General features: G+C 42.1%; 1 protein-coding gene across 4 annotated transcripts in view; it reads left to right on the plus strand.

Moving 5' to 3' along the window:
• Window positions 1–25,689, plus strand: part of PRDM10 (PR/SET domain 10) — a 76,033-nt gene that overhangs the window by 19,569 nt on the left and 30,775 nt on the right. For 3 of the 4 annotated variants that reach the window (XM_032802321.2, XM_032802325.2, XM_032802323.2), the window contains 10 exons: window positions 695–859; window positions 2,746–2,805; window positions 6,519–6,638; window positions 8,196–8,415; window positions 9,017–9,258; window positions 10,563–10,766; window positions 13,177–13,249; window positions 14,180–14,297; window positions 15,416–15,545; window positions 21,191–21,421. In XM_032802321.2, the coding sequence (XP_032658212.1) occupies window positions 695–859; window positions 2,746–2,805; window positions 6,519–6,638; window positions 8,196–8,415; window positions 9,017–9,258; window positions 10,563–10,766; window positions 13,177–13,249; window positions 14,180–14,297; window positions 15,416–15,545; window positions 21,191–21,421 (1,563 nt within the window). The remainder of the gene's footprint in view (window positions 1–694; window positions 860–2,745; window positions 2,806–6,518; window positions 6,639–8,195; window positions 8,416–9,016; window positions 9,259–10,562; window positions 10,767–13,176; window positions 13,250–14,179; window positions 14,298–15,415; window positions 15,546–21,190; window positions 21,422–25,689) is intronic. The other variant, XM_032802324.2, reaches the window with a different exon arrangement.

Raw genomic sequence — 25,689 nt, forward strand, 5'->3', positions numbered from 1 at the left:
TTCCAGTCGCTACTTGGCTAGATATGAACTGCAGGTCTGGAGATGCAGTCTCTGTATCCTATTAGCAGCTTTAGGAGCTATCAAATAATTTTTGCAATTATATTTTTTTCCATTCAGATAGCTTTATGCATGTGCATTTTACAGGGAAATAATCCCACATTCACATTCCAACATTATAGTAGTATCACTTGCAGCAGAATCAGTAAGTTAATGAACTATTTTAGCTGTTCAAATAAGAACTAAATAATTACTATCCAAATACAAAACTGAATAAATGAAATAATGTAAATCCACACAATTGTAATAAAATAAATTGAAAAAGTATATAAACAATTAACAAGGCTTGTCCTGTATCATATGAACTTCTTTTTGCAAAAAGCAGAAGGGAAAAGAATGATCCAAGAACTAAACGTTAGGAATGGCTGTGTATAAATATTTATGTCTCTAGTTAAAATGCAGAGTAAAAAGGAAAAGGATGTAGTGATTTTTATGTCCAGGTTTCTACCTCACTGGCATTTAGATTAGGCTTCTCAGTCCAAATTATACATTGATTTTTGTGTTATGTCCATAACAATTGGCAATGTAGAATGGACTCAGGAGGTCTGTCCATGATGAATATGGCTATTATGAGTGTGTTTGTGGACACTTTTACAGAGACATTTATTTAAGGATATCATCTTCATTTCTTCTCCAGGTGCACTTTGTCCCTGAAGGTGGAACAGTGGCACAAATTGTGTACAGTGATGATCAGGACCGTCCCCCACAGCAGGTGGTCTACACAGCAGATGGCACCTCTTACACCTCAGTGGACACCTCGGAGCACACATTGGTTTACATCCATCCTGTGGAGGCTACGCAGGCACGTGTAGTTCCACATCTGCCCCCTTCCTGCCCCCTGTGGGCTGTACAGAGTAATAATTTGATTCAGGATTAAAGCCAGCTACCTGCAAAGTTATGTGATTTGTATAATGGCCATCAGCTATGCATAACCACCTCTCTCTAACCATTGGTGAAGAGGAAGTATGTACTGTTCATTCCAATCAACTCTGCATATGTGGTAATCAAGGGATGCTGGGGCTATTAACCAGGAAGTATTGGCTATTTTACTTCAGTTAGACTGGACTGTAATTAAATCAAAGGTGTTTGTAATCACTGTAGAAATTCTGCCTGCGCTATAGTCCATAAAATGCTAAAAGCTGTAGGTTGTGAATACTTTGGAGAGGGAAGTAGTACTGCTTAATCCATGCTTTTCTTGGAAACAGTCTCCTGATTTTGCACAGCACAGTTCTGGTAATTAATAATAATAATAGATTCTGCACTTGTATAGCACTTTTTGTCATAGGCAAAAAAATTGATTTGAGAGGCCTGATTTTTGTCCTGCATAATTATTAGATTAAATAAATAACTTATAACTGCTGTTTCTGATAGCATGTATTTTATGTGATATATATGTATGTATCTATATCTCCATGTGTATATACAGTATATTTAAAGGGAGAGAGACCTTGTCAAGAGCATTTAATCCCTTTGCGGATATGGCAGCATTCATATTAACATTGTAAAAGAACTGTATTTGGTATATGGGGCAACACCAGAGTTGCCTTTTGCCCCATTTTCCACCTATATCATAAGACTCTGAGATAGTATATACAGAATTTCTCATAATATGGTGCATAGGCTGCCAGCAATCTTCAAGTCCCATCCAGTTTGAGGGACTGAGATGTTGTGAGAGGAGATGGCTCACGAGTGGAAATTGCCTAGAAAGTTGCCAGTCACGTACCTCAGAAGGCCCTCAGACTTAGTCTTGTTGTTCAAAAGATGCTGTAGTGTGTAAATAGGACACTAACGTACATTTGAACACACTGCATTGTAAAGCACTGAGTTTTTACAGTATTGTGTTTATTCATTGTGCAGCCAGACCCCTTCAAGGGGTGATATTTTTAAATCTCAGAAGCCAAGCAGAGTTGACCTTGGTCAGTACTTAGTTTTCCTAGGGTTTTCTCTTTCCAGATGCTGTGAGAAGCGGTCATCGTGGTTCACTGGGTGGCACTCCTTCTAGTTACCAAAACAATTCTGGAGGTGTCGTTTCTCAAATGAGATTAAAAACCAACTTCCTGACCACTTGTAGCCATTAAAGATTGTTTAAATATAGGAGTTGTTTGATACATCTTCTTTTAAGGGGCTAGTTCCCACACTTGCAGAATGATGGATTTAGTAGTCTAACAGTCTTCCATCTGCAACTTCTTTACGTCTTCTTTACTCCATTTTGAGTAAACATTTTACCTCTCTAAATATCCTTGTAATTTCAATTGAATATAATATGTCTAAATTCTTGCCCTAAATTGTTCTGTAATGTTCCTGTGTACTGTTAAATAGCTGTTGTATTTCATCCTAGAGGTTGTTACCCTTTAGCAAAGGAGAAAAATATTATTCCATATATATGATCAGTAAAGTCTGTAAACACCCGTTGGGTATCTGAATGAAAGGTGCTATATTAATGTAAAATTATTATCCTTTTATGGAGTTGCCACTAGTCTATATGGAGGCCACTAGTTTCTGTTTAATTTCTGCATAGATGGGGTTACTGGTATAAACTGAATACAGCTGCCACCGTAGTATGCACTTTAGACTTCAGTAAAATAAATAATTCTTACATAGGTTGCTTCTTAGCAGGAGAGTAGTTCTCCTTGTGTGATTTGGTAGTAAACTGAGGCCTGATTGATAACTCTTTTTTGCTTTGTTTAGACTCTATTTACAGACCCGTCCCAAGTGGCTTATGTCCAGCAGGATGCCACAACACAGCAGGTGAGAAGCCCTTTTTTTCTACTGGATCCTGAATACCACAGTGAAGGAACTCTCAGGGCTTGGCTACACTCAAAACTCCAAAGCGCTGCCGCAGGAGCGCTCCCGCGGCAGTGCTTTGAAGTGCGAGTGTGGTCGCAGTGCCAGCGCTGGGAAAGAGCTCTCTCAGCGCTGCACATACTCCATCTCCCCGTGGGGATTAGCTTGCAGTGCTGGGAGCTGCACTCCCAGCGCTGGGGCACTGTTTACACTGGCGCTTTGCAGCGCTGTAACTTGTTGCGCTCAGGGGTGTGCTTTTTTCACACTCCAGAGCGAGAAAGTTGCAGCTCTGTAAAGCGCCAGTGTAGCCAAGGCCTCAGGGAATGCAAAGGGGCACCGTCGTGGATTGCGTTTTCTACTCTGGTACTTTGAGTTATGTCCAAAACAAATTGTGTTCTCTTTCAGTCATTCAGTACCAGCTTCTTGGTGATCATGAGCAACCAACCTTACAATAACAAGCCTGTGCTATCTTGACCAATGTGTGTATAAATGAGTAGAAAAATTGTAGCAGAATTCAATTTTAAGCTTTAAAGGGCTTATATTATTACTACTCTGATTTTTTTTCCCTCCTTAATATTATGAAAAATCAGGGCCGCCCAGAGGATTCAGGAGGCCTGGGGCAAAGCAATTTCGGGGGCTCCTTCCATAAAAAAAAAGTTGCAATATTATAGAATACTATAATCTCGTGGGGGCACCTGTGGGGCCTGGGGCAAATTGCCCCACTTATGTCCCCTCCCCCCTCCCCGGGTAGCCCTGTGAAAAATCCCTCAACAGTGTCCCTGTAAATGGGAGAATAGATCTGTGTGATTTTTTTTGTTTTGTTTTGTTACTTCTTTTGGTTTTTAGTTTAGTCAAAGGTAGCCAGCCAGGCTTCTAGATTTCCTCAGACAGGATCTGATCCAAAGACCATTGAAATCAATGGAGTCTTTCTGCTGATATCAGTGGACTATGGATCCAGTTCTTAATTTGCCAAACATTTCTCAGGTATTTCTTAGGAAAGTAATTGTAAAGGCTAAATAGTTAAATTACTTGGTCCATGACTGATATGTGTATTCCAGGCTTTCTGCCTGATGTCCTCACCAGTTTGAAATTGACTAGGAGCAGCATGAAATTGAGGACTGTGGTTGTGAAGGCTGGAGGATGCAAGATTTTTTTTTTCTGGGTGGGTGGGGAAGGATTGTTTTTCATTTTATCTAATATGTATCCAAGGATTGGATAGTTCAAGGAAATGGTAATAAGATATGGATACTTTCACTTCTAGGTTATTGGTTCAAAGTCAGCCCTGGTCATTACTGATTTAAAAATCATTACCATTTGATAGCTGTTTAGTGACCAATATGAAGTGAGATGGTAGATCTCAATCAGTTCCATAGTATAAAAGGTACCACTACAATCAACTCTATCCTGCAACCTTGTTGACAGTCACAGCAGAGACGTGAAGGAATGAACAGAGACAGAGAACAAGGTCCTTTCTCACTGCTAGAAGGAGACCCTCCAAATCAGGGTTGAGGCACGAGTAGAATGTGAAGGAAGCTTACAGTGCTGTTGTCTGTGCTCCACTTATTCTGAGGATAGAGGATTGCAGTCCATAGTTGCCATTCTGGCATTTTGTATTAGATTGGATTCATATTTAATAATAACAAACACCCCACCCTTATTACTGTCTGCTTAATCTGTGTTTTTTCAGTAGGCTTTTAGCTATAAATGTATGGTCAAACTTAAATCCAGAAACCTTATGTACACAATGCAAGTTATACACTTAAAACACAGCAAGGGGATACTGGCTCCCATCCCCACACATATGGTATCTCCTGATAATGACAGGATATGCCACATGAGGACCAAGCACTTTATTTCTATATCCTCAACCTTCTCACCAAGGTCCCGCCCCTATACCAACATCTTTTAATATCATCATTTTCCCAGGCTAGGACTTCCATTTGTTTATGAACCGTTATCATATCATTAGAGCAGCTGCTGCTTCTGCGGGTGTTATACATACACATTTCCGGTGTGAAATCTGAACTAATCATAGCAGTTAAAACGATAAAGAAGGCTCCTCCTGTCTTTCGAAAGAACTCGATATGAAAGGGCCATTCCAAGAGTTTTTTTTAAAGTAATGTTGATTCCTTACAATGCGCGTAATGGAGATGAGAGTAACAATGTGTTTGAAGTGTGATATGTATGGAGGTGCTAATATGATATATGCACAGACAGAAGCTTGGTGTGAACTCCTCATTGCTGGCAGGTCTGAAGGCATGCTACTGAATAATGATGCCTATTGCATTGCCATTTGGCATAAGGAAATGTCAATATCAGACAGTTAATTTCAGCTGTCTTCTTGGCTGCATCCTGGTCATTTTCACACTGTTCTCTGCAGCCCTAATTGGAAAGCAATTTTATAAATTAGACCAATTAAAACAACAACAAACTCAAAGGAACTAGGAACTTGAGTATCCATGTATTTTGTGGGTTTGGGGGTTTTTTTGTCTGTTCCCTGAGAGAATACTTTGCAACCTTTTGGGGAATTACATTAATTTACAGCTCTCTAATATACTGACCAATGCATCCATTCTGTTTTGCCTACTCTAGTCCATAGTGAAGCCTGGACTGTTCAAATATTATCTCTTTTAGAGCAGAACTAGAATTAGAAAACATATACCACCTCCATATATATAGCTATAAGAGAGGCTTTCTCCCTCTCCGTTCTTGACTGCACACCTTTTGTTCTGGTTTTGGTCACCATTTAGTTCTCTCAAGGCCTCTCTATAGATGGACAAGGGTTTGTGTCTCAGTTGAAAGACTGCTTATATAATTATATGCAACACTAGCACCAGTGCAGTGTTAAAGATTAAGAAAGGTGAAAGTTCAGACAGCACAGTGATGAACATCATGTAAAATACCTGCATAGAAAGTAGAAAGCAGCACTCAAAAGTCAGGAAAGGTCATTCTTGTAATATTAATTCAGCAGTCTTACACATCTGAACTGTTCTGTGGGAGAGGTAAATTAATACACTCAATAATATTTTCAATTAAGATGTGTGTTACTATAACAAGGAAAACAAGAATAGAAAAATACTCCATGTGCCGTGTAGCCAACTAAGGAGGGCAGTAGATAATGCTAACTTTTGGAATCCCGAGTTTTGAGTGCTTCATCTCTCAACTTAATCTCATTATTACTAGTTTCTTTAATGTATTGTCCCTTGGTTTGTTAAAGGAAAAGAAACAGAGAAGAAATTAGGGAGCTATAATCTTTGTTGCAAGGGAAAGGGAAAGGAAAAGGGAGGGAAAAGTGTGTATGTGGGAAAAACAAAGTCCCCGGTGCATTAGTTCTGGCAGGAACCAGCTAGCTAAAGGGCATTTAAACACACTTGCAGCTAGCATGGTTTTAATCCCAGACTGGAAAGAATCTTACATTCAAGCTGAAAGGCGGAGATGGAATATTCTAAAGCTGCAAAATTCAGATCTGGATTCAAAACGCTTTCCCTCAAATTCAGGAATGCTTGGGTCCAGGTGCTTGGTTCAGGCCTATCATCTCTAGCAAAAACACCTTAAGAACGCTGCATTTTTTTTTCATCTTGTGAAGACCTCCAAGAAGCTTTGTGTGCGGGGCACTGCCCATGTATAAGTGACTGATAGAAATGCTGCAGTGCTAAAATGAGTGCCTATGATTTTAGGTAACTGTGCTCTTGCCTGCTGCTGCTCAGAGCATGAATTCCACCAACCTCTCCGTGCTCGGCAACGTTTCCGAATCCCCACAGCAAATGGCTCTGGAGCAGGGTCCACAAGCAGACAGAGTAAGTTGCCAGGACCCCTTTTAAACATAAAGGTACTCTGATTTCACTGCTCCATGGAAACAGATGATTAAATATGTCTGAGTGATGCAAGAAGTGAGGCAAAAAAAAGTTTCAGTGAAGGCTTATACACCATTCCACCATCTTATCATGCAATGTGGGGCTTTTTTGAGGGAGTGGGGGATATTTGTTTAATGTATAGTGAAACATGCTCTAGGGACTGTTCTATCTGAAGCAATCACTTTAAAGCAACGGTTCTCAAATTGTGGGTCGGGACCCCAAAGTGTGTCGGGACCCCCTTTGAATGGGGTCACCAGGACTGGCTTGAACTTGCTGGGGCCCAGGCATGAAGTCCGAGTCTCACTGCCCAGGGCCGAAGCCCTCAGGCTTTGGCTTCTGACCTGAGCAGCAGGACTCAGATTTCAGGCCCCCTGCCTGGGACTGAAGCCCTTGACCTTCAGCTTTGTCCCCCCTGCCTGGAGCAGTGGAACTCGGACTTTGCCCTCCCCGCCCCCCACCTGGGACAGGGGGACTTGCAGGCAGGCTCAGGCTTCAGTCCCACTTCCTGGGGGCAGGAAGTAATTTTTGTTGTCAGAAGTGGGTTGTGGTGCAATGAAGTTTGAGAACCCCTGCTTTAAAGTATTCTCCCAAGGCTTTGAATATCAAATTCAATAATTCCTAATATTATATGTGACCAGTGTCTGTTGGTCTATTTTTGGTAGTCTGTTAAGACAGGTTTTACAATATATAATCTTCCTTGTTCTCTTTCTGAGAGACCTATTTTGGAGGTGAGATATTTTTGTACATTGTATAGAATTTACCTCTGCTTTTTGTGTGGATGAAGAGAGAGAAAATTTCATTAAAATCAGAGCTAAAACGAAACACCCATTAGCTATTAAGAATCAGCCTTGTTGTCTTACGTTGATAGGGTTTTAGATCTTAATTATCTACTGCCTTATTGAATTCTGCCTGTGTGTGTGTGTGTGTGTGTGTGTGTGTTTGCAGGCACGCACGTGAGAGAGTGTGTGTGAAAGAGAATGTGAACTCTGCCTCTGTGTGTATGTAAGGGGTTGTTTTCATTTGCTTTCATGGTAGGAGGGAGAAGATCATATATCAGAGCATTGAATAATTGCATTTTATAAATCAAAATAAATTAAAATAGACCCAAGGTACTTTCTCCAAGCACAGACAAGGAGTGGGATTTTTTTAGTTGCTAAGACCCTCTGAAGATTCAAAATTCCTCTCATTTGGTGCATCCTCCTGATGTGTCACTATTTTATGGGGTTGGGAAGATATTTTCACAAAGCGCCTATCTGGCAGGGTTCACAGTACTATGAACAGTGAAGCATTATAGGGCACATAGCCTCAGCGATGATATACTCATGATTTCACTGTCCCTCATTCTCTGTTTGGTTACCAAAGGAAACAAAGAGGTGAAGAGTAGATTAGCAATAATCTTATTTTCTTGCCTTTGTGATAGAGGTGATGATCTCATTGTGAGCTTTGATCCCCTCTGGGTAGGAGAGCCATCTAACTTTGTGTTGCGAATTCTTTCCTTAGGCATCATTACCAGTGCATAACCAGGTATTACCTCCTATGGAGGCAGTAGATGGTTCTGATCCTTTAGCGCCTCTGCAGAACCCAATGGGGAGGATGGAAACGAAAGAGGAAGATGATGACGATGAGGAGGATGATGAAGATGAAGACGAAGACGGGGAAGACACTGACTTGGATGAATGGGACCCAGATCCACCTCGACCCTTTGACCCCCATGATCTGTGTAAGCGTAAGAGAAAGCATTTAGTTTATTGCCCTTTTCCCCCTTCCCTGGTTGGTTGGTTTTTTTGTCAGCCATTTGGTAAGTGGAGTCAAAGACCATGCGGGGCTTTAGAGATCATAGCCAACACCTTGGATTGCACCTAGAATCATAGGTTTCAGAGTAGCAGCTGTGTTAGTCTGTATCTGCAAAAAGAACAGGAGTACTTGTGGCACCTTAGAGACTAACAAATTTATTTGAGCATGCTTGGGGGTCGCATAACTAGAAGCATATATACTCACACCAGCCTTTATCTGACTTTGATGGTGGGCAGCTGCATTCTCCATTAGCTCGGGCCTCTGAGATGCTTTCAAGGAGTGAGTGCACTGTTTGCTTATAAGTAAAATGGGAGGCTTCTCTTCTATGTTTCATTTTAAGATGACAACCTTCTTAAAGCATAAACAGACCATTGGCTTGAGTGCCGTGGTACCTGCAGCAATTTCTGACAAATATTCAGGTCAGAGGCGGTTAAAGGGAGATCATATCTTGTATGTAAGGGCCTTTCTTTATGCCAGTACATGGGAATTCATGTCCATTATTCATTTCCTCTCTGACTGTGTTGCAGGGTGTGAAGAGTGTAATAACGCACATCCCTCAGTGTGTCCGAAACATGGACCCTTGCACCCAATCCCAAACCGGCCAGTGCTGACCAGAGCAAGAGCCAGCCTTCCCCTGGTGCTCTATATAGACAGGTTCCTGGGGGGAGTGTTCTCCAAAAGACGCATTCCCAAACGCACACAGTTTGGCCCCGTGGAGGGGCCGCTGGTCAGACAAACTGAACTGAAAGACTGCTACATTCATTTAAAGGTAACACTGTGTGTGTGTCTGTGTCTGTGTGTGTGTGTGTGAGAGAGAGAGAGAGAGAGAGAGAAACCTTACACCTACTTGTTTTTCATGCCCTAGAATCTGTTGTGATTTTATCAGAGGTGATCTCTCGACACCTTCATTTTAGTGCAGTGCAACTGTTATCAATCTGGTACAGCCAGAGAGCTACTTAGTCATCCAAGGTAGTTGCAGAAAGCCACAAAAGAGTCAAGGTGCACATCTTGATACTATTGTGCTGTGACATATCTGTCTCATGACACTGAGTGCTGTGATTCACTGTTAGTAGACTAGTAGACTAGAGCAGAGTGTCCACACAAATGTTGCAAGTCCATCTCAGGACCTTTTGCAGCCATTGCGTTGTGGCATGCTATGACTTCAGTTGGCAGAATTTCTTCTTTCTGCCTCTTCCTCCCCTGACTTCTAGACGGAAGGGGGATTTTCTTCTTTTTTCAAATCTGTTTGGATGAAAGAGGAGAGATTTGAATGGCTCTGATCTATTTGCTCACTGATTTGCGTGCAGGGAGTACTCCTGTATTCAGTGGAGGTGAGGCCACAAAGAGCTTTGAGAAGCTGTAGAGGCACAGACTGACGACCACTAGTCCATATAACCTAATACGTTGGGTCAGGGATTGGCAACCTTTGGCATACAGCCCATCAGGGAAATCTGCTGGCAGGCTGGGACGGTTTATTTACCTACAGCGTCTGCAGGTTCGGCCGATTGCAGCTCCCACTGGCCACGGATCACCATTTCAGGCCAATAGGGGTTGCAGGACATCCCTCAACCCACGCTGCTTCCCGCAGCTCCCATTGGCCTGGAACGATGAACCACGGCCAGTAGCTGCTGCGATCGGCCAAACCTGCGGACGCTGCAGGTAAACAAACCATCCCGGCCCGCCAGCGGATTTCCCTGATGGGCCACATGCCAAAGGTTGCCGGTCTCTGCATTAGGTCTTTGCCATCTCCAGTTTCCATGGCCCGTTTGCAAAGGTACATCAAGTATAGATGAATGAACATACTTCTTTCACTCACCATCTGAGGGAGGGTCCACTGTCTCTGCATGTCCCTTACAATCATAGATCCCTTCTGTGTCTATTTTTAAGCCCCTTCCTAGGTTCCATCTGTTGCCAGAGTCCTGTGGGAAAAGTGAAAATCTCAGCTCTGGCTGCATTACCTTCCCCATGGAGAAGCTGTAGTTGTCAGAACAGATTTTTAAGGACCCAGGTTCCTTTGCAGTATGTGACCACTGTGAAATTCGACTACTCTGTACATTTTGGTTTTTGCCTCAGGTGTCTCTTGAGAAGGGTGACAGAAAAGACAGGGATTTACAAGAAGATCTGTGGTTTGAGCTGTCCAGTGAGGCGCTTTGTAACTGGATGATGTTTGTGCGTCCAGCCCAGAATCACCTGGAGCAGAACCTGGTGGCATACCAGTATGGCCACCATATTTATTATACAACAATTAAGAATGTGGAGCCCAAACAGGAGCTGAAGGTAAGAGACTGCAGTGCTCACCCATCATGATTCTCCTTTATAGAGGGAAAGAAGGTGAATTGAATTGCAGAAAATATCCCAAATACCCAACTCAGTAAAGATCCCACATATGCTACAAATTGAAACCCTGTTATCTCTGGACGTGCTTGTAACTTTAGTGTAGGCAAAGCCTTAAACATTAGCATTTATTGCTCTAAAATAGTCTGAGCAATTTCTTAACCTTTTTAGCTTGCTGGAGCAGATGGGGGCCTGATCCACAGTCCAGGGAAGTCAGGAGAAAGACTTTCATTCATTTCAGTGGGTTTTAGATCAGATCCTAAGTGAGGAAGCTCAAAATAAATGTATGCAAATAATCTCTCTCTCTCATAGTATACTCCTAGCAGCCTTCTTGACTTTTACTCCACTGATTATAACCTAACTAGTACTGCAGCAGTGTTATGTTCTGTTTTCCTCTTCCCATTCGTCCCACCCACACATGAATATCATTGGCTGCTGGTGTACTAGTGCTCTGTAAACTGATGAAGTCTGTTGCTTTACTCAACTTTCCTGTGACTTTTGAAGCTTATGCTCCACACATAGAATATAATTTTTAGGTTTCTGGTTAAGAACATGATGAAGTTACTTTTTGTCCCAGACTGAAAACATTTTAATTAAATTGAGCTTAGTGCGGGATGGTTGGGAGAGGTTGCTTTAATTTCAAACATCCATTTTGAGAACTAATTAGAAGGCTGATTGCTGCTGTCAGGAATTTTCTTGCTGTTGTCTGTTCCTTCTCTCTCTCTCGCCTTGTCTACACACAGAAGTTTCAGTAGCTTAACATAAATCTGTTTTAAACCCCAGTAGTGAAATCAGACCAAAACCCTGTGTAGAGAGACACTTATTTTGAAGTTAGAGTGACATTTTTGGTTTTATCTTAAATCTATTCTAAATCATTTTAAGTTGAATGAATATAAGCCTGCTTTATATTAGTTTAAGAGTGTCAATATGGTCTTTTGTTCCCGTTTAACTAAAACCAAATTGAAATCACACTGTGGATAAACCAGTGCAAATTTGCGTCTTGACAAGTCTTTAATCTTGTTTCATGTATTAGCAGTGCCGTTTGGGGGCAAAAATCAGGCTGATAACAGAGAGTTAAAACATCTCCATAGTATATTTTTTTTCTCCAATTAGACATTCATGAAACAGTAAGTTTTGTGTAAGAATGGAGCCAAGAGAGTCATTAAAGCAGAAGCTTACATTGCTTGACAGACTCATGGACCTTTGTTGTTAATGAGCTGTTTGTTTCCTTTTCCAGGAATATTTGTCCTCTCAGCTAGGTGCCTGGAAAATAACAAAGACCTGCTAATGACTCCAACAAGAGCATCATTTAGGCTTGGCTTCTGCTATACAAATGTACTTGGTCCTCCCAGAAGTGAAATACGCGAACATGTCCCATGTCTTTCACTCTAAAGGTTTTGTCTACACTACAGCTTACATTGCAGAACTTATGTCACTCAGGGGTGTGAATAACCCCCACTCCTGAGAGACATAAGTTACACCAACATAAGTGCTGGTATAGACAGCGCTATGTCGGCAGGAGAGCTTCTCTCACCAACATAGCTACTGTTGCTCATTGGAGGTGGATTAATCATGTCGATGGGAGAGCGCTCTCCTTTCGGCATAGAGCGGTTACATGAGAGATCTTACAGTGGCACAGCTGCGCCACTGTAAGCCTTCCAGTGTAGACATAGCCTAAAATCCTGTTTAAGGCTCAGCCAAACAAGCCATTTGTAAGTTCAGTCTTTTTAATGAAATGGGTTGGTAACCTCTGAAACAGTACCAGAATCCTAACCTTGACCCTGCCTCTACTGAAATCCTTATCCTAGCTGTAGCAATTTTCTGTCTTGCTTACTGCTCTTCTCTCTTCATTAGGCTTCTTAAGTTCCTGTTCTCTAAATTACAGGGAGTCTAGGTTTTTCTGTAGGAAGCAGGAACACGATGGTCCAATCCACTATTACCGTAGACACATTTTGAAACGAATCTCTGCATGCCATGCTGCATATTGTCTGTAAAGAAAAAACGACCATCTCTTCTGGAAGAATCCCTGCTAAACATGTATTCCATCTTTTAAGATCATATAGTCAAGTCTAGTGAGATTAACCTCATTTCCTTTCCAAGTAGTGGTTACCATGTGTGAGATGAAGATTCATATTAGGAAACGGTACCTGAAAATCAAATGGACACACTTTGTGAGCAATGCTGCTTTATTCCTCAGCGAGGGCACAATGAACTCAGCAGGCTTTATCAAGGGTGAGAGGAGCAATACAAGTTATTGGGTCAGATGAGAGGACTTAAGAAAGCCTTCAATGAATTCCCCTCACTTCGGGGTTCATCTGAGAAGATGCCTTTTTGCCTTGTGTGTCTGCTCCAGGTGTGGTATGCAGCCTCCTATGCAGAGTTTGTGAACCAGAAGATCCATGACATATCCGAGGAGGAAAGGAAAGGTAGTTTGGTCTTTTCACTTTCCTCCTTCTCTGTGGCTATTGTTTTAAAAAGAGGTGACTAACTTTATGACCCATTATAATGGTCCCAATCTTTCAGGCAAAAATTCAAATGGGAATCTTACCTATGCTGGAGCTCCAATATGGAGCCCTCCATTTGCTGTTATAACGCTACAATCAGGATAATTCAGCCTCATGCTTAAAAGCTTCAAATTATTACCAGAGGCTGGGCAAGAAACTTCCCCCCATGTATATGGATATATTACTAGGGGCTACAAGAGTGGGGGTTGCTTTTCTCTGAAGTGTCAGGTCACTGATGGTGGTGGAGTCCTGTACTTGAAGTACCAATGGTAAGATCCAGTATGAAATATCTGTGTTGCAGTTTTGTTGGACAGTATAAAATACAATAAAACCTAACCTATACTAAGGAGAACATCCTCACTAGGCAGCCTCCTGTCTTAAATAACTGCTTCAGAGTCTCAAGGAGGTTTAACCACATATACAAAGGAATTGATTTTTGCTTGTCTGATAAGCCAAGCTTAAGTTTCTGGGTATGTCGGACTCTATTTTTGTAATTATTTACTTGAAAGACTTATCTGTTGTTTAGAAATGCAACTTAATGTATGGAATTTGTTAGGAGGGCAGTATAAATATTTAATCTCTCTCTGGCCTTCAATATAAACGTTCCTCAATCCCATTCACTACCCTCTTCCTTTTTGTGCAATCAGCTGATGTCAGCCTATAGATCAGGGCTGCTAAGGGAGAAGCTTGCAATCACATAGAGCTATACAGTAGAGGGATTGCAAGGGACAGTCTTCAGTATGGAAATGTGGCCTGTAGAGACTACTTGGGACAAAAGGACTTGGAGAAAACTTGGGACATTTAATTGTTGATGACTGAGATGCTGTCATTGATACTTCCAACTTAATATAGTTCTCCGAGACCAAGAGAAGAACTGGCCATGTTATGAATGTAATCGTCGCTTCATGAGCTCAGAACAGCTCCAACAACATCTCAACTCCCATGATGAGAAGCTGGACTTCTTTAGCAGGTATTTATGATTTTGCAGAAACTGAATTTCCCAACTCCCAACACTTTATATCCTGTCTGTTGATAGCACTAGTGATACGTGAATCTCCAAAGGTTTGGTTTTATTATTAATTATATAGCACGGTAGATATATGGGATGTTTTACAGAACTAGTAGAAGAAAGGGCTCTGAACCCAGGAGTTTACAGTCCCACTCAGACAAACGTGGAACAATGGTTCAGGCAAAAAAGGTAGGGAGATATCACTGGGGAAGTGATTGGCATAAGTGGCTTTGTATAAGAAGTGATTTGAAGGAAGGGAAGGGCACTTGTTATGTGGGAAATCAAGGTACAATCCTGTCCTATTAAAGTCAGGGAAAGTTTTGCTGTTAACCTCAACAGGGCCAGGATTTTAGCCATTTGGATGCTTATCAAATTTACCCTGACCTCTTGAGTCTTCAGAATTGGGCTAGAAATCTCAAGAGAACCAACTTTCTGATGACATTTCTGGTGCATCAGCTCCCTGTTGGGCCAGAAATTGAAAGTACAGAAATGTCCAAAAATTACAGGTGAGAAAGGTATCCACAAACATTTTAAACCTTGAAAGGTTTGAATCTAGAAATGGATGGCAGGTCAGCAGGAGAGAGGGAAAATATCTCTTATTTTTTTCTGAACTTGATTGGGTCTCTCTCATTAGCAAGGAAGTGGGTGCTAATACATAAAAAACGGAACCCCTCAGATTGCTGTTTGACATCAGTAGAGAAGCATCTTTCTTGGGACAGATGTTATGTGTTCAGGCTTTAATGTTTTCCAGGATGCCTGGAGAGCTGCTACTGGCTGTCACTGTAGAGGATTTGATAAGAGCGAGTGGCTCTACTGCTTATCTCTACAGTCCCACATCAAGTGACATATGTTTGTTTGGCATGGGGTTTTATTTCCATTAGGAGGTGATAGAAGTGTGCACTAACCAGAGACCTGGTTTTTGCTCCCAAGGTTTCTTCACTTTTTGTAATTTACTGGAGGCCATTATTACTGAACTGACTGGGTAGTTTAGGGGTGATTGCTTAGAAGAGGTGCAGGAAAAGAGTGGACTCCAAATCCATGTCCTCTTTCTCTAACTCGGAGCACTGTATGTTCTGCAGAGCAAGAGGCAGAGGTCGCGGGCGAGGAAAGAGGAGGTTTGGGCCAGGCAGACGGCCAGGGCGTCCCCCGAAATTCATGCGCTTGGAAGTAACCAGTGAAAATGGGGAAAAGTGTGAAGAAGAAACTCAGGTATATTTGGGGGAGCGGTGGAGAAAAATGTCATCTACGATGTAATCTCTTGATTTATGCCTGTGTTACTGAGGGCAGAATGCAGCCGCTAGTTTTTATTGTTCTGGCAGTGGCACCTCAGCCTGGGGAAAGCACAGTAATTTATTTCTAACTTGCATTTCTACAGCCCTTTTTATCTCAACGTCTTTTCATCACCCCTTACTGGAAAACAACTGTGGGATGGAACCTAGCAGCTGTTTAACAATGTCACAGTAGTGACAGCATTGCACAGCTGTGTAGGGTGACTGTGGAAAAGGTCATCTCCAGTTGAAGCTGCAGGGGGGATTTAGGTAAGGAGTGGAATTTGGCTGGGACAGTAGGGCCAGGTCTACACTAGAAACTTGCTATATAATAATGTTGGTTAGAGGTGTGATTCTTTACAATATTTTTATACCAGCCAAAAGCCTGAGATGCAGTTATACCAGCGTAAAATATCCTTTTTCTGGTACATTTTATTTCCTTTGGGGGAACTGATATAAGCTATCCCTGCAAAAAAAAACTCCCTTTTGCCAGGATAAAGTGCACCTCACTGGGAGGTGGGGGAGTGTTGCTGGTATAGCTCTACCAGCATACTCTTTTCAGTGCACATCAGGCCTAGAGTTAATCCCCTTCTTTTTACGAAAAGCATCAAAGGTGATCAGTGGTTTAGTTTTTTGTCTCAGATGAAAACCAACATCTGGAGCTATGATCTGCCCTTTGGCATGTTGCTGGGACATTGGTTCAGTACTGACTGAGAGGGAAGATTGCATACATTGCATACAAATGACTCTATTGCATCTTTTAATGCAACACTTGGGAAAAGGCAGATCAATGTAACTGGGGACTCCCTTACTAAGAAGAACAGATAGGCATGTCACCAGAGCTGATCCAGAGAACAGAAGGGAGCTAAGGTATGGGATGTGAACCTGAGGATCCTAATGAAAGCAGGAAAGAATCCACCGAATGTCATCCACGTGGGAACAAATGATACTGCTAGATTCTCACTGGGATGTGTTAAGGAAGACTATGCCAGGCTGGAGAAGATGCTTAAAGAAATGGAGGCTCAAGTGATCTGTAGTAGGATTCGACCTGTGCCTAGAGGAAGAGAGCAAAGGCGAGATAAGATTAAGATGGTTCAGGCAGTGGTGCTATAAGGAGGGCTTTGGGATGTTCGTCCCCTGGGAGGCATTCTTGAACAGAGGACTGTTCTCTTGGGATGAACTCCACCTGATCAGGGAGAGTAATGGACTTTAAGTGTGGAGGCTGGCACAACTGATTAAAAGACCTTTAAACTAGGAATTCAGGAGAGACAGGTGTAATCTCATGCCTGATTCCAGTATTGAGTGGGACCCCCACGATCCGAACTGGATATGGATAGAGACTTGTTAATACTTTTATTGAAGCAAATGCTACTGGGTATTGTGTGCTTATGAAAGACTAATTTCCCAGTGGAGGACAAATGCTACTAATAGATATTCTGGATGTGATAGCCAACAGATTTTTTTTGCCAAATAGTCACTGAACCAACAAGAGGTAATGCCATTTTATAGTTAGTATTAGTAAGTAGTAAGACCTCATAGGAGAACTGGTTATAGAGGACAACCTGGGTTCGAGTGATCATGAATTAATTCAGTTTAAACTAAATGGAAAAATAAACAAAAATAGATCTGCGAATAGGGTGCTTGATTTCAAAAGGGCAAACTTTAAAAAATGAAAGGAATTAGTCAGGGAAGTTGAGTGGACTGCAGAACTCAAGAATCTGAATGTGGAGGAGGTTTGGAATTACTTTAAGTCAAAGTTGCCGGAGCTTTTAACAGAAAGCCTACAAGGAATGAAAGAAGGAGTGGATCAGCAAGGAAAGCCCTCTCTTACAGATCAGAAACTGTAAGGATAAAGTGAAACCTGCCAAAAGCCAGGCAGAGTTGGACCTTGAAAAGAAATTTAAAACCAGTAGTAAAAGGTTCTCTAACCATATAAATAAAAAGAAAACAAGAAAGGAAGAAGTGGACAGCTGAGCATTGAGGACAGGGCAGAGACTAAAGATAATCTAGGCATGGGCCCACCCCTAAATGAATACTTTGCCTCAGTTTTTAATAAGGGTAATGAGGCGCTTGTGGGTAGTGGGAGGGTGGCTAGTGAAAACAAGGATATGGAAGTTGAAACTACCACACCAGAAATGGAAGCCACGCTCAAGCAATTTAGTGGGACCAAATCCAGGTCCCTGATAATCTCCATCCAAGAATATTTAAGGAACTGGCATACGAAATTGCAAACCCAATAGTAATGATTCTTAATGACTCCATGATCTCAGGGATTGTAATCTATGACTGGAGAACTGCAAATAAAGTATCTATATTTATGAAAGGAAAAAAGTGTGATCTGGGAAACTATAGGCTTGTTTGTTTGACCCCTGTTGTGTGCCAGATCTTAGAACATATTTTGAAAGATAGAGTAATTAAAGGTAGCAGTAAATGGTAATTGGGATAAAGTACATCATAGCTTTTAGAAAGGTAGATTGTGCTAGACCAGTCTGATCTTTTTCTCTGAGAAGATAACTGATTTTCTAGACAAAGGAAATGCAGATCTAATTTGCCTGGATTTCAGTAAAGCATTTAGTACAGTTCTACAGTGGAAACTGTTAGTTAAATTGGAGAAGATGGGGATTAATATGAGAATTGAAAGGTTAGTAAGGAACTGGTTAAAGGGGAGACTACAGTGAGTCATACTGAAAGATGAACTGTGAGCCTGGTTGGAGGTTATTAGTGGAGATGAAATTTAATAAGTCAAAGTGAAAGGTTGTGAATTTATGGAATAACAACAAGAATTTTTGCTGTGAACTGGGAATTTACCAGTTGGAAGTGGCAGAGGAGAAAAAAGACTAGGGTATATTGGTCGATTACAAGATGACTATGAGCTGTAAACGTGATGTAGCCATGAAAAAGGCTAACGCAATCCTAGGATGCATGAGGCGAGGTATTTCCATTAGAGACAAGAAAGTGTTATTACCATTGTACAAGGCACTGTTGAGACTGGAATACTGTATGCAGTTCTGGTCTCCTGCATTTAAGAAAGATGAATTCAAATTGGAACAGGTGCAGAGAAGGGGTACTGGAAGATGATCAGAAAAATGAAGAATCTGCCTTACAAGAGAAGACTTAAGGAACTTGGCTTGTTTAGCCTAACAAAATGAAGGCAGAGGGGAGACATGTTTGCTCTCTATAAATACATCAGACAGATAAACACCAGAGAGGGAAAGTAGTTATTTAAGTTAAGGTTCCGCGTTGGCACAAGAACAATTGGATATAAACTGGTCATCAACAAGTGTAGGTTTGAAATTAAGCAAAGGTTTCTAACCATCAGAGGAGTGAAGTTTTGGAAGAACATTCAAAGGGGAGAGGGAGGGCAAAAAACCTAACTTTTGTCAGACTGAGTGTGATAAATTTATGGAGGGAATGGTATAATGAGGTTGCCTACCATGGCATACGGCCTATCCACAAGCGCTATTAGCACATACAGTAAAACCGTGTTTATCCGACCCTCCATTATCCAGCTCTCCATATCAACTGAACAACTAGCGCAGACAGGTCCAGAAGTGGGCAATCTCTCCTATGGCCACCCTGCACTTTCCCATTATCCAGATTATCTGAATTTTTGATTATCCGATCTGGCTCTAGTTCCAGTTAGATCGGATAAATGGGATTCTGCTGTATCTGCAACAGCTGGACATGGGACACTAGAAAAGGGGTGTTCTGAGTTACTACAGCAAATTCTTTCCCAGATGTCTGGCTGGTGGGCCTTGCCCACATGCTCCAGGTCTAACTGATCACAATATTTTGGGGTCAAGAAGGAATTTTCCCTTAGGTCAGATTGGCAGAGATCCTGGGGGCTTTTTGCTTTCCTCTGCAGCATGGGGCAGGGGTCATTTGCTGGTTTGCACTAGAATAAATGGTGGCCGCTCTGTAACTTGAAGTCTTTAAATCATGATTTGAGGATTTCATTAGCTCAGCTAGAGGTTATGGGCCTATTGCAGGAGTCACCTGTGATATTCAGGAGGGCAAATTAGATGAACGTGATGGTCCCTTCTTGCCTTAAAGTCTGTGAGTCTAAGTCTCTCATCCGGCACAACCCTACTTGTCTTAGCAGACAAGGCTTAAGGTGGTATGGCCACAGATAAATATAGTTAAGTAGGTCCAAAGGATAGAAATGCTACTACATTCTACAACAGGCACTCTGTGAACACTGCGGCATGTCAACTCTGAGTGCCATAGGAATGCACTGTGTACATCACTGCTAGGGAGGAGGGACGGACATGGTGTAGCACAGCATGTCATTTAGGGGGCTCTCAAACTCTGCAGCCGCCATAGTTGTGGTAGGGTTGGAGAGTTTTCGTTACGCTGAGGAGCACAGTGAAAGAGACCGGATGCCCTCCTCACTCACATTGACTAAACTCAGTGCTGTGTGTTATCTACTGCTTAAATGAATGGCCTTACCCCGCCTTTCATAGATTTTAAAGTCAGAAGAGACTATCATCATTATCTAGTCTGACTTCCTGCACAGAACTTCAACCAGAAATTCCTCATCAAGTTCAGCAGTTTGTGGGAATTTACCAACCAAACCAGGATTTGAACCTTGGATCCTCAGATTAAAAGTCTCCCCTGACTGAGCATTCAGGGCTCATAACTGGATGCATTTGTCCTTACAGCACTCTTTCTCCTCCCCACTACTGCTGAGCTTTGCCAGGACGCCTCTTGAGCTTAGATGCCCTTGGCTCCCCATTCCATGGCTTTCATCTCACTCAAATTTCTCTAGTTGTTTTGTAAGCAGTTAATATAACAATTAATTATTTTTCTTAAGCTATTGGAATCTTCCATCCCAGAATATTTATTGAAATTTGTCAGGGAGGAGAATGTGGGGTTTGGGGCATTCTGCTTCTCACTCCCAACATCCCCTCCTCTTCTGAACTGGTTCAGAGAACAGAAAAGCAGCTCTGCTGTGTAACAAATGTAAATTCAACACACAGTTTGGTTTTGCAGCTGCCTAGAGAGGTGGAAACTGGGAGTCAGATATGAAAATAAACAGGACACAATTTTATGTCCTAGTGTCTTACTCCCAGCTTCACCGCTCCTATTAGTTTGCTGAATCGGGTAAACTTTGAACATGAAAACATCATAAGATTTCAATTCACTTGACAATTAACTTGCATGAGAGAGAGACCCTCTGTATTTCCGCTGAGGCCTCATCTACACTAGGATTTTCCCTTAAAATTTCCCACTATGGCTAACAGGTTCATCTCCCTTGGTGATAACAGTGATAGGGCTCTAATGTTGCTAGGTCACCTGTGGTTTAACCCCTGTGTCATGAGCAGGCTTGGATAATATGGTGGTTAGAACATGGGCTCCCACCCGCAGCACCAGCTACACTACTGCTCCCAATGTTGCTACTACTGGTGGAGCTGAACTCTGTCAGCAATGGGAAATTTTAAAGGAAAAAGGTTAGTACAAGCCAGTGTAATGAGTGTGATCATTTTACAATATGCAGAAATCCAACCACCTGCCAATTGAGTATTATTAGAGCTTTTCTTGCTGGGTGAGGGAAATAATCACTGGCTGTGTGATTTGTGATTTCAGGACTTGCTGAATTTTTCCAGCAAGGGGAATTTTGATGAGGCTGGACAAGCCACACTGAATGGGCTGGAACAGCAGGAGCAGACCCCAGTGCCACCGGAGACACAGTCGGCACTGGATCAACAGCCAGAAGGCCATCCAATGCAACTCCAGCAGCAGCAACATGATGAGAGCCCAGTGCCTACGCAGAGCACCATGACAGCAGATGACATGCGGCGAGCAAAGCGCATTCGGGTAAGTGAAGATGATGGTGGCCCATGCCCTCTCCTGCCCTCTCACTTGGCTTTAGCCAGTGGAAGCCTTGGTTGGCCAGTCAGGCGGCAGCTGGTCTTTTTCTCCAGTGTGGTGTCCGTCTTCAAATCCCAAAGACAGCATCTCACGCTCAGAAAACTCCCTCACTCAGAAAGGAAGACAAATCTAATACAAAGAGTTAGTGTGTCGTGAGATGCTAGTGAGATTTGGTCACCAGTTGGAGCTGATTCAATTCCAGCACAATAATTTCTTCATAGAAACATAGTCCATCCAAGTTGGCAAGGTAGGAGCGCTCTGGACAGCCGGCCAAATCATGATGCTGTGGCATGGATTAGTGGCCTCTTCAGAGCACCATCTGCGTGTCTCGCAGATCTGTTGGCTTTAGAAGTCATTGCCAAAGAGGCATTGTGTCCATTCATTCCTATGATGATGAAGATTAAGATTTTTAATGATAAAATTATTTCTTGGAGTAGGAAACCTCCTCCATTTATGAGGGTAAAAGCCTGTGCTGAGAACTTTACATTCCAACAGCAACCACTTTGAACCTGTGCTTTGTGGCAGCTGAGAAAGCTGCTTTTTCCACCCTATGTGGGAGGGAAATGATTCAGGCTAATAATCCTCCAAGCCATGTAATTGTGAGATTGGTTTATTTAGCCTAAAATCTTTTTTTCTCCTCCTCCATGTGTAAAATTTTGATTACAGAAGGAAACAGCTGCAAACAAGTTGAGACTTCATTTTTAGGGGATGAGAGAAAGAGAGAAAGAGAGAGAGGATTAAAAAAGGAGACAATGAATGATTTTTATGGGGGACACTGAGCCAGATTTTACTCTCAGCATACACCAATGTATATATGACAGCACTGATGGTGTTACTTAACAGATACAGTGACTTAACTAAAAGCAGAATTTGGCCGAGTCACACTAAAAATGCAAGAGTGTGAAACTTATTAAATGCTTGGCATCTACAAGCCACTGTTCTGTGAAGTGGTCTTTCTTTTGATCTTCCTCTCTGTTGAAAACACTAGACTAGTAATGGTGTGTTTATGTAAGGCCAGGGGTGGCTCCAGGCACCAGCGCAGCAAGCGTGTGCCTGGGGTGGCAAGCTGCTGGGGGGCGGCCTGTTGGTCGCTGTAACGGTGGCAATTCGGCAGCAGGTACGCAGAAATGCTGCCAAATCTGCGTGACCGTGCTTGGAGTGGCAAAAAACATAGAGCCGCCCCTGGTAAGGCCACCAGACAGCTGTAATCCAAGAACACTGGGAACATGGCTGGTAGGAGCAGACAGTAGTGGTCAAACTATTATCGAGTAAGGAGCCAGCTGCTGAAGCTCTGACAATAAATAGCATTGGACCACTTCCCCAGTGTGTCTTGATTCATTTTGCATAAGATAGTACAACTTCTGTCCTAAAAGGTGCAATCGTGGGTGTGATGGGGAGAGGTGGTTTCATTGGATTTCTTTAATTACTGGATTAAAAAAGATCTGAAGGTCTCACTCTTGGTTTGGAGGTAACGGGGAAGAGATTGACTTGGTTTGTCTCATGCATTAGCTTGTTTCCTGGAAACTTGAGTTTGGGTCACAAGTGAGATGAGTGTGGTGGTTATTTATTCCTCAGTGACATGTTTGCATCACAGATCTCCTCCCTCAGCTCCCCTTGCAGATTGGCACATTTGACAACCCTTGATTAGCAGAGTCCTAGAGATGTTGGTTCTTCAAAGCAGAGGTTCTTCAACTCAAGGGGGCATTGGAAGAACTGTATATGGATGGTTGCATAGACCCTGCCTAGGTTATGTTAGACTGTGAGCAGTTGTCATTCAACCTTAGATTTTAACCATGAAAATTCACACAGTACTGTGACAGTTTGTTAGAACTTACTCTTCCAATGTGTGCATGCAATTCACTGCACCCTGTTATCACAGCATGTGGCTAGGAAATGTCATAAACCACCAAAGGGAATGGTTTCAAATATGTACAACATCCTTTGTTTTTAAAGAGCTGGTACAAAATTTGTGGCTACCCATTGGGACCTGGACCTAGGTAGCTGTAAGTCACCCTGATTACGTAGATAGGATTTCTTACTCAACAGCAATAATTTGGCACTTGTCTTGACCTGATAGTTGAGAAACTATATAAGAGACATGAAAGTAATTTTATTTTCATAAATCAAGCTTGATGAACCTCTTCTACCTTTCTAAGAAAGGAGTAAAGCATGAGGTGATGGTAGGACTGCCTCTCTTCAGGCAAACAATTCCAGTCAAAGATTTAAAAGAAATAATTATCATGAAGAGGCCTTGTGTGATTTTTCCAAGCCTTTATTAGCCACAAACCTCAGTTTTACTATGTCTCCTTCTGTTGCACTCTGAAATTAAACATAAAAAGGTATCCTGGAGTATAAGTAGTATTAAAAAAATAAAATAAAGCTTTTACATATGTTCAGACATTTGCATCCTAGATATAATTGAGCGTGCCTTGTTCAATGAATTGACGTTCTTTAGAAATGACACGATTCTTTGGTATCTGCAACAAAGGGGAGCAATATTCTTTGTATTTTAAATAACAAAAAATGACTTCTGCATTACAATAGACAGTAATAATAAACTAGCTCTTAATGGACGTTCACACTTGTACCATTGCATTAGCGTTTATATCGTCCTGTAGAATGCAGCCTCTTGAGAAAAGCATAGTAACATAAACCTATGCGTAAGCAAGGCTGACAATGTGTCCAATAGAGGGCAGTATGCATGTAGGACTTGATCCAGCCCTCTTGTTAGTCAATGGAAAGATTTCCATTGGCTTCAGTGGGGGCTGGATCAGATGCACACTGAAGGAAGTACATAGATATATCTGTCACTTCTCTCTTGGGTTTCTTGTTTACAGCTCTGGCACTGATTTGCCTTTGCAGTTCTAGAATTTGTTGCCTGAAGTAGACATCACCTTTTTGAATGTATTCCATGAGGTAAATAATTCTCTTGAGACATTTTCTGTTTCATTTACTCACATCATCACATGGCAAAGATACAAAGCTGTCATAACACAGTGTTACAACAATCAATATAAATATAAGGCTTTCATAGAATCAGAGACTTTAAGGTCAGAAGGGACCATTATGATCATCTAGTCTGACCTCTTGCACAACGCAGGCCACAGAATCTCACCCACCCACTCCTGTATCAAACCTATGTCTGAGCCACTGAAGTCCTCAAATCATGGTTTAAAGACTTCAAGGTGCAGAGAATCTTCCAGCAAGTGACCCATGCCCCACGCTGCAGATAGGTGAAAAACCCCAGGGCCTCTGCCAATCTGCCCTGGGGGAAAATTCCTTCCTGACCCCAAACATGGCGATCAGCTACCAAACATGGCGAAAGGACTTGTCAAGATGAGGACCATCCTACATGTTTTGGGAAGGAACAAATCTACATACCAAGAAAGCTACTATTTTTAGGCTCTAAGTCAGAGGGAATGGCTTAATGGTTTCAATTTCTAGTTTGAAACACTGAGATTCATTGGAACAATAGGTTCAAATCCTGGTAGGGTCAACACATGCCTTCTTCTGTAGAGTTCATAGAGTTTATTCTGTGGGAGACTTGAGATCAGACCTTAAACTCTGAGGTCCTGCCTTGTTTTATGTGGACACTAAAGATCCTGTGGGACACTTTTTGTAAAAGTAGAGTGTGACAGACTGACAATATATTGGACAAACCTTATGGAATTAAGATAAACTTTACTGAATGAATTTAAACCTTACTGAATTAGGTTTAATACCTTCGGGGTCCATTGTATTAAAAATGCACTTTTTTATGTGTCATCGTGGAATTGCATGTAACTCCTCGAGGAGGAAGGGGATGCAAATGTAATTCCTCCGGTTATCAGCTCTTTGAAGTTCCCCCCCGGAAAGGTTTGGATATACTAGTTCACACTGGATTTTTCAGGGACCAACAGACAAAGTAACAACTTTTGGATAATTAGCCTGGTTTTACGTAGGCCCAGGGCTTTCTTCCTGATCCCATAACTAGACAGGACCCCTGGCCCACAGCAGGTCCTAATCCTCAGGGAAGGGCTGGAAGAACTGGGCCTAATGAGGCATCATAAGACTGAGTGCTTGTTCTGAGATGAAGCTGTGATGAGCTTGAAACCTTGGTGGGATGCTGAAGGACTGCTCCTGCCAGAGCCCATTTTAGAGTTGGGGTGATCTCTGGTAGCCTATTAGCATGTGTGTAGGTTCTTTTGTTGTTTGTAATGTGTTTTGTCTGTAGT

This window comes from Chelonoidis abingdonii, chromosome 18 (assembly GCF_003597395.2).
Source record: "Chelonoidis abingdonii isolate Lonesome George chromosome 18, CheloAbing_2.0, whole genome shotgun sequence".
Classification (NCBI taxonomy): domain Eukaryota; kingdom Metazoa; phylum Chordata; order Testudines; family Testudinidae; genus Chelonoidis; species Chelonoidis abingdonii.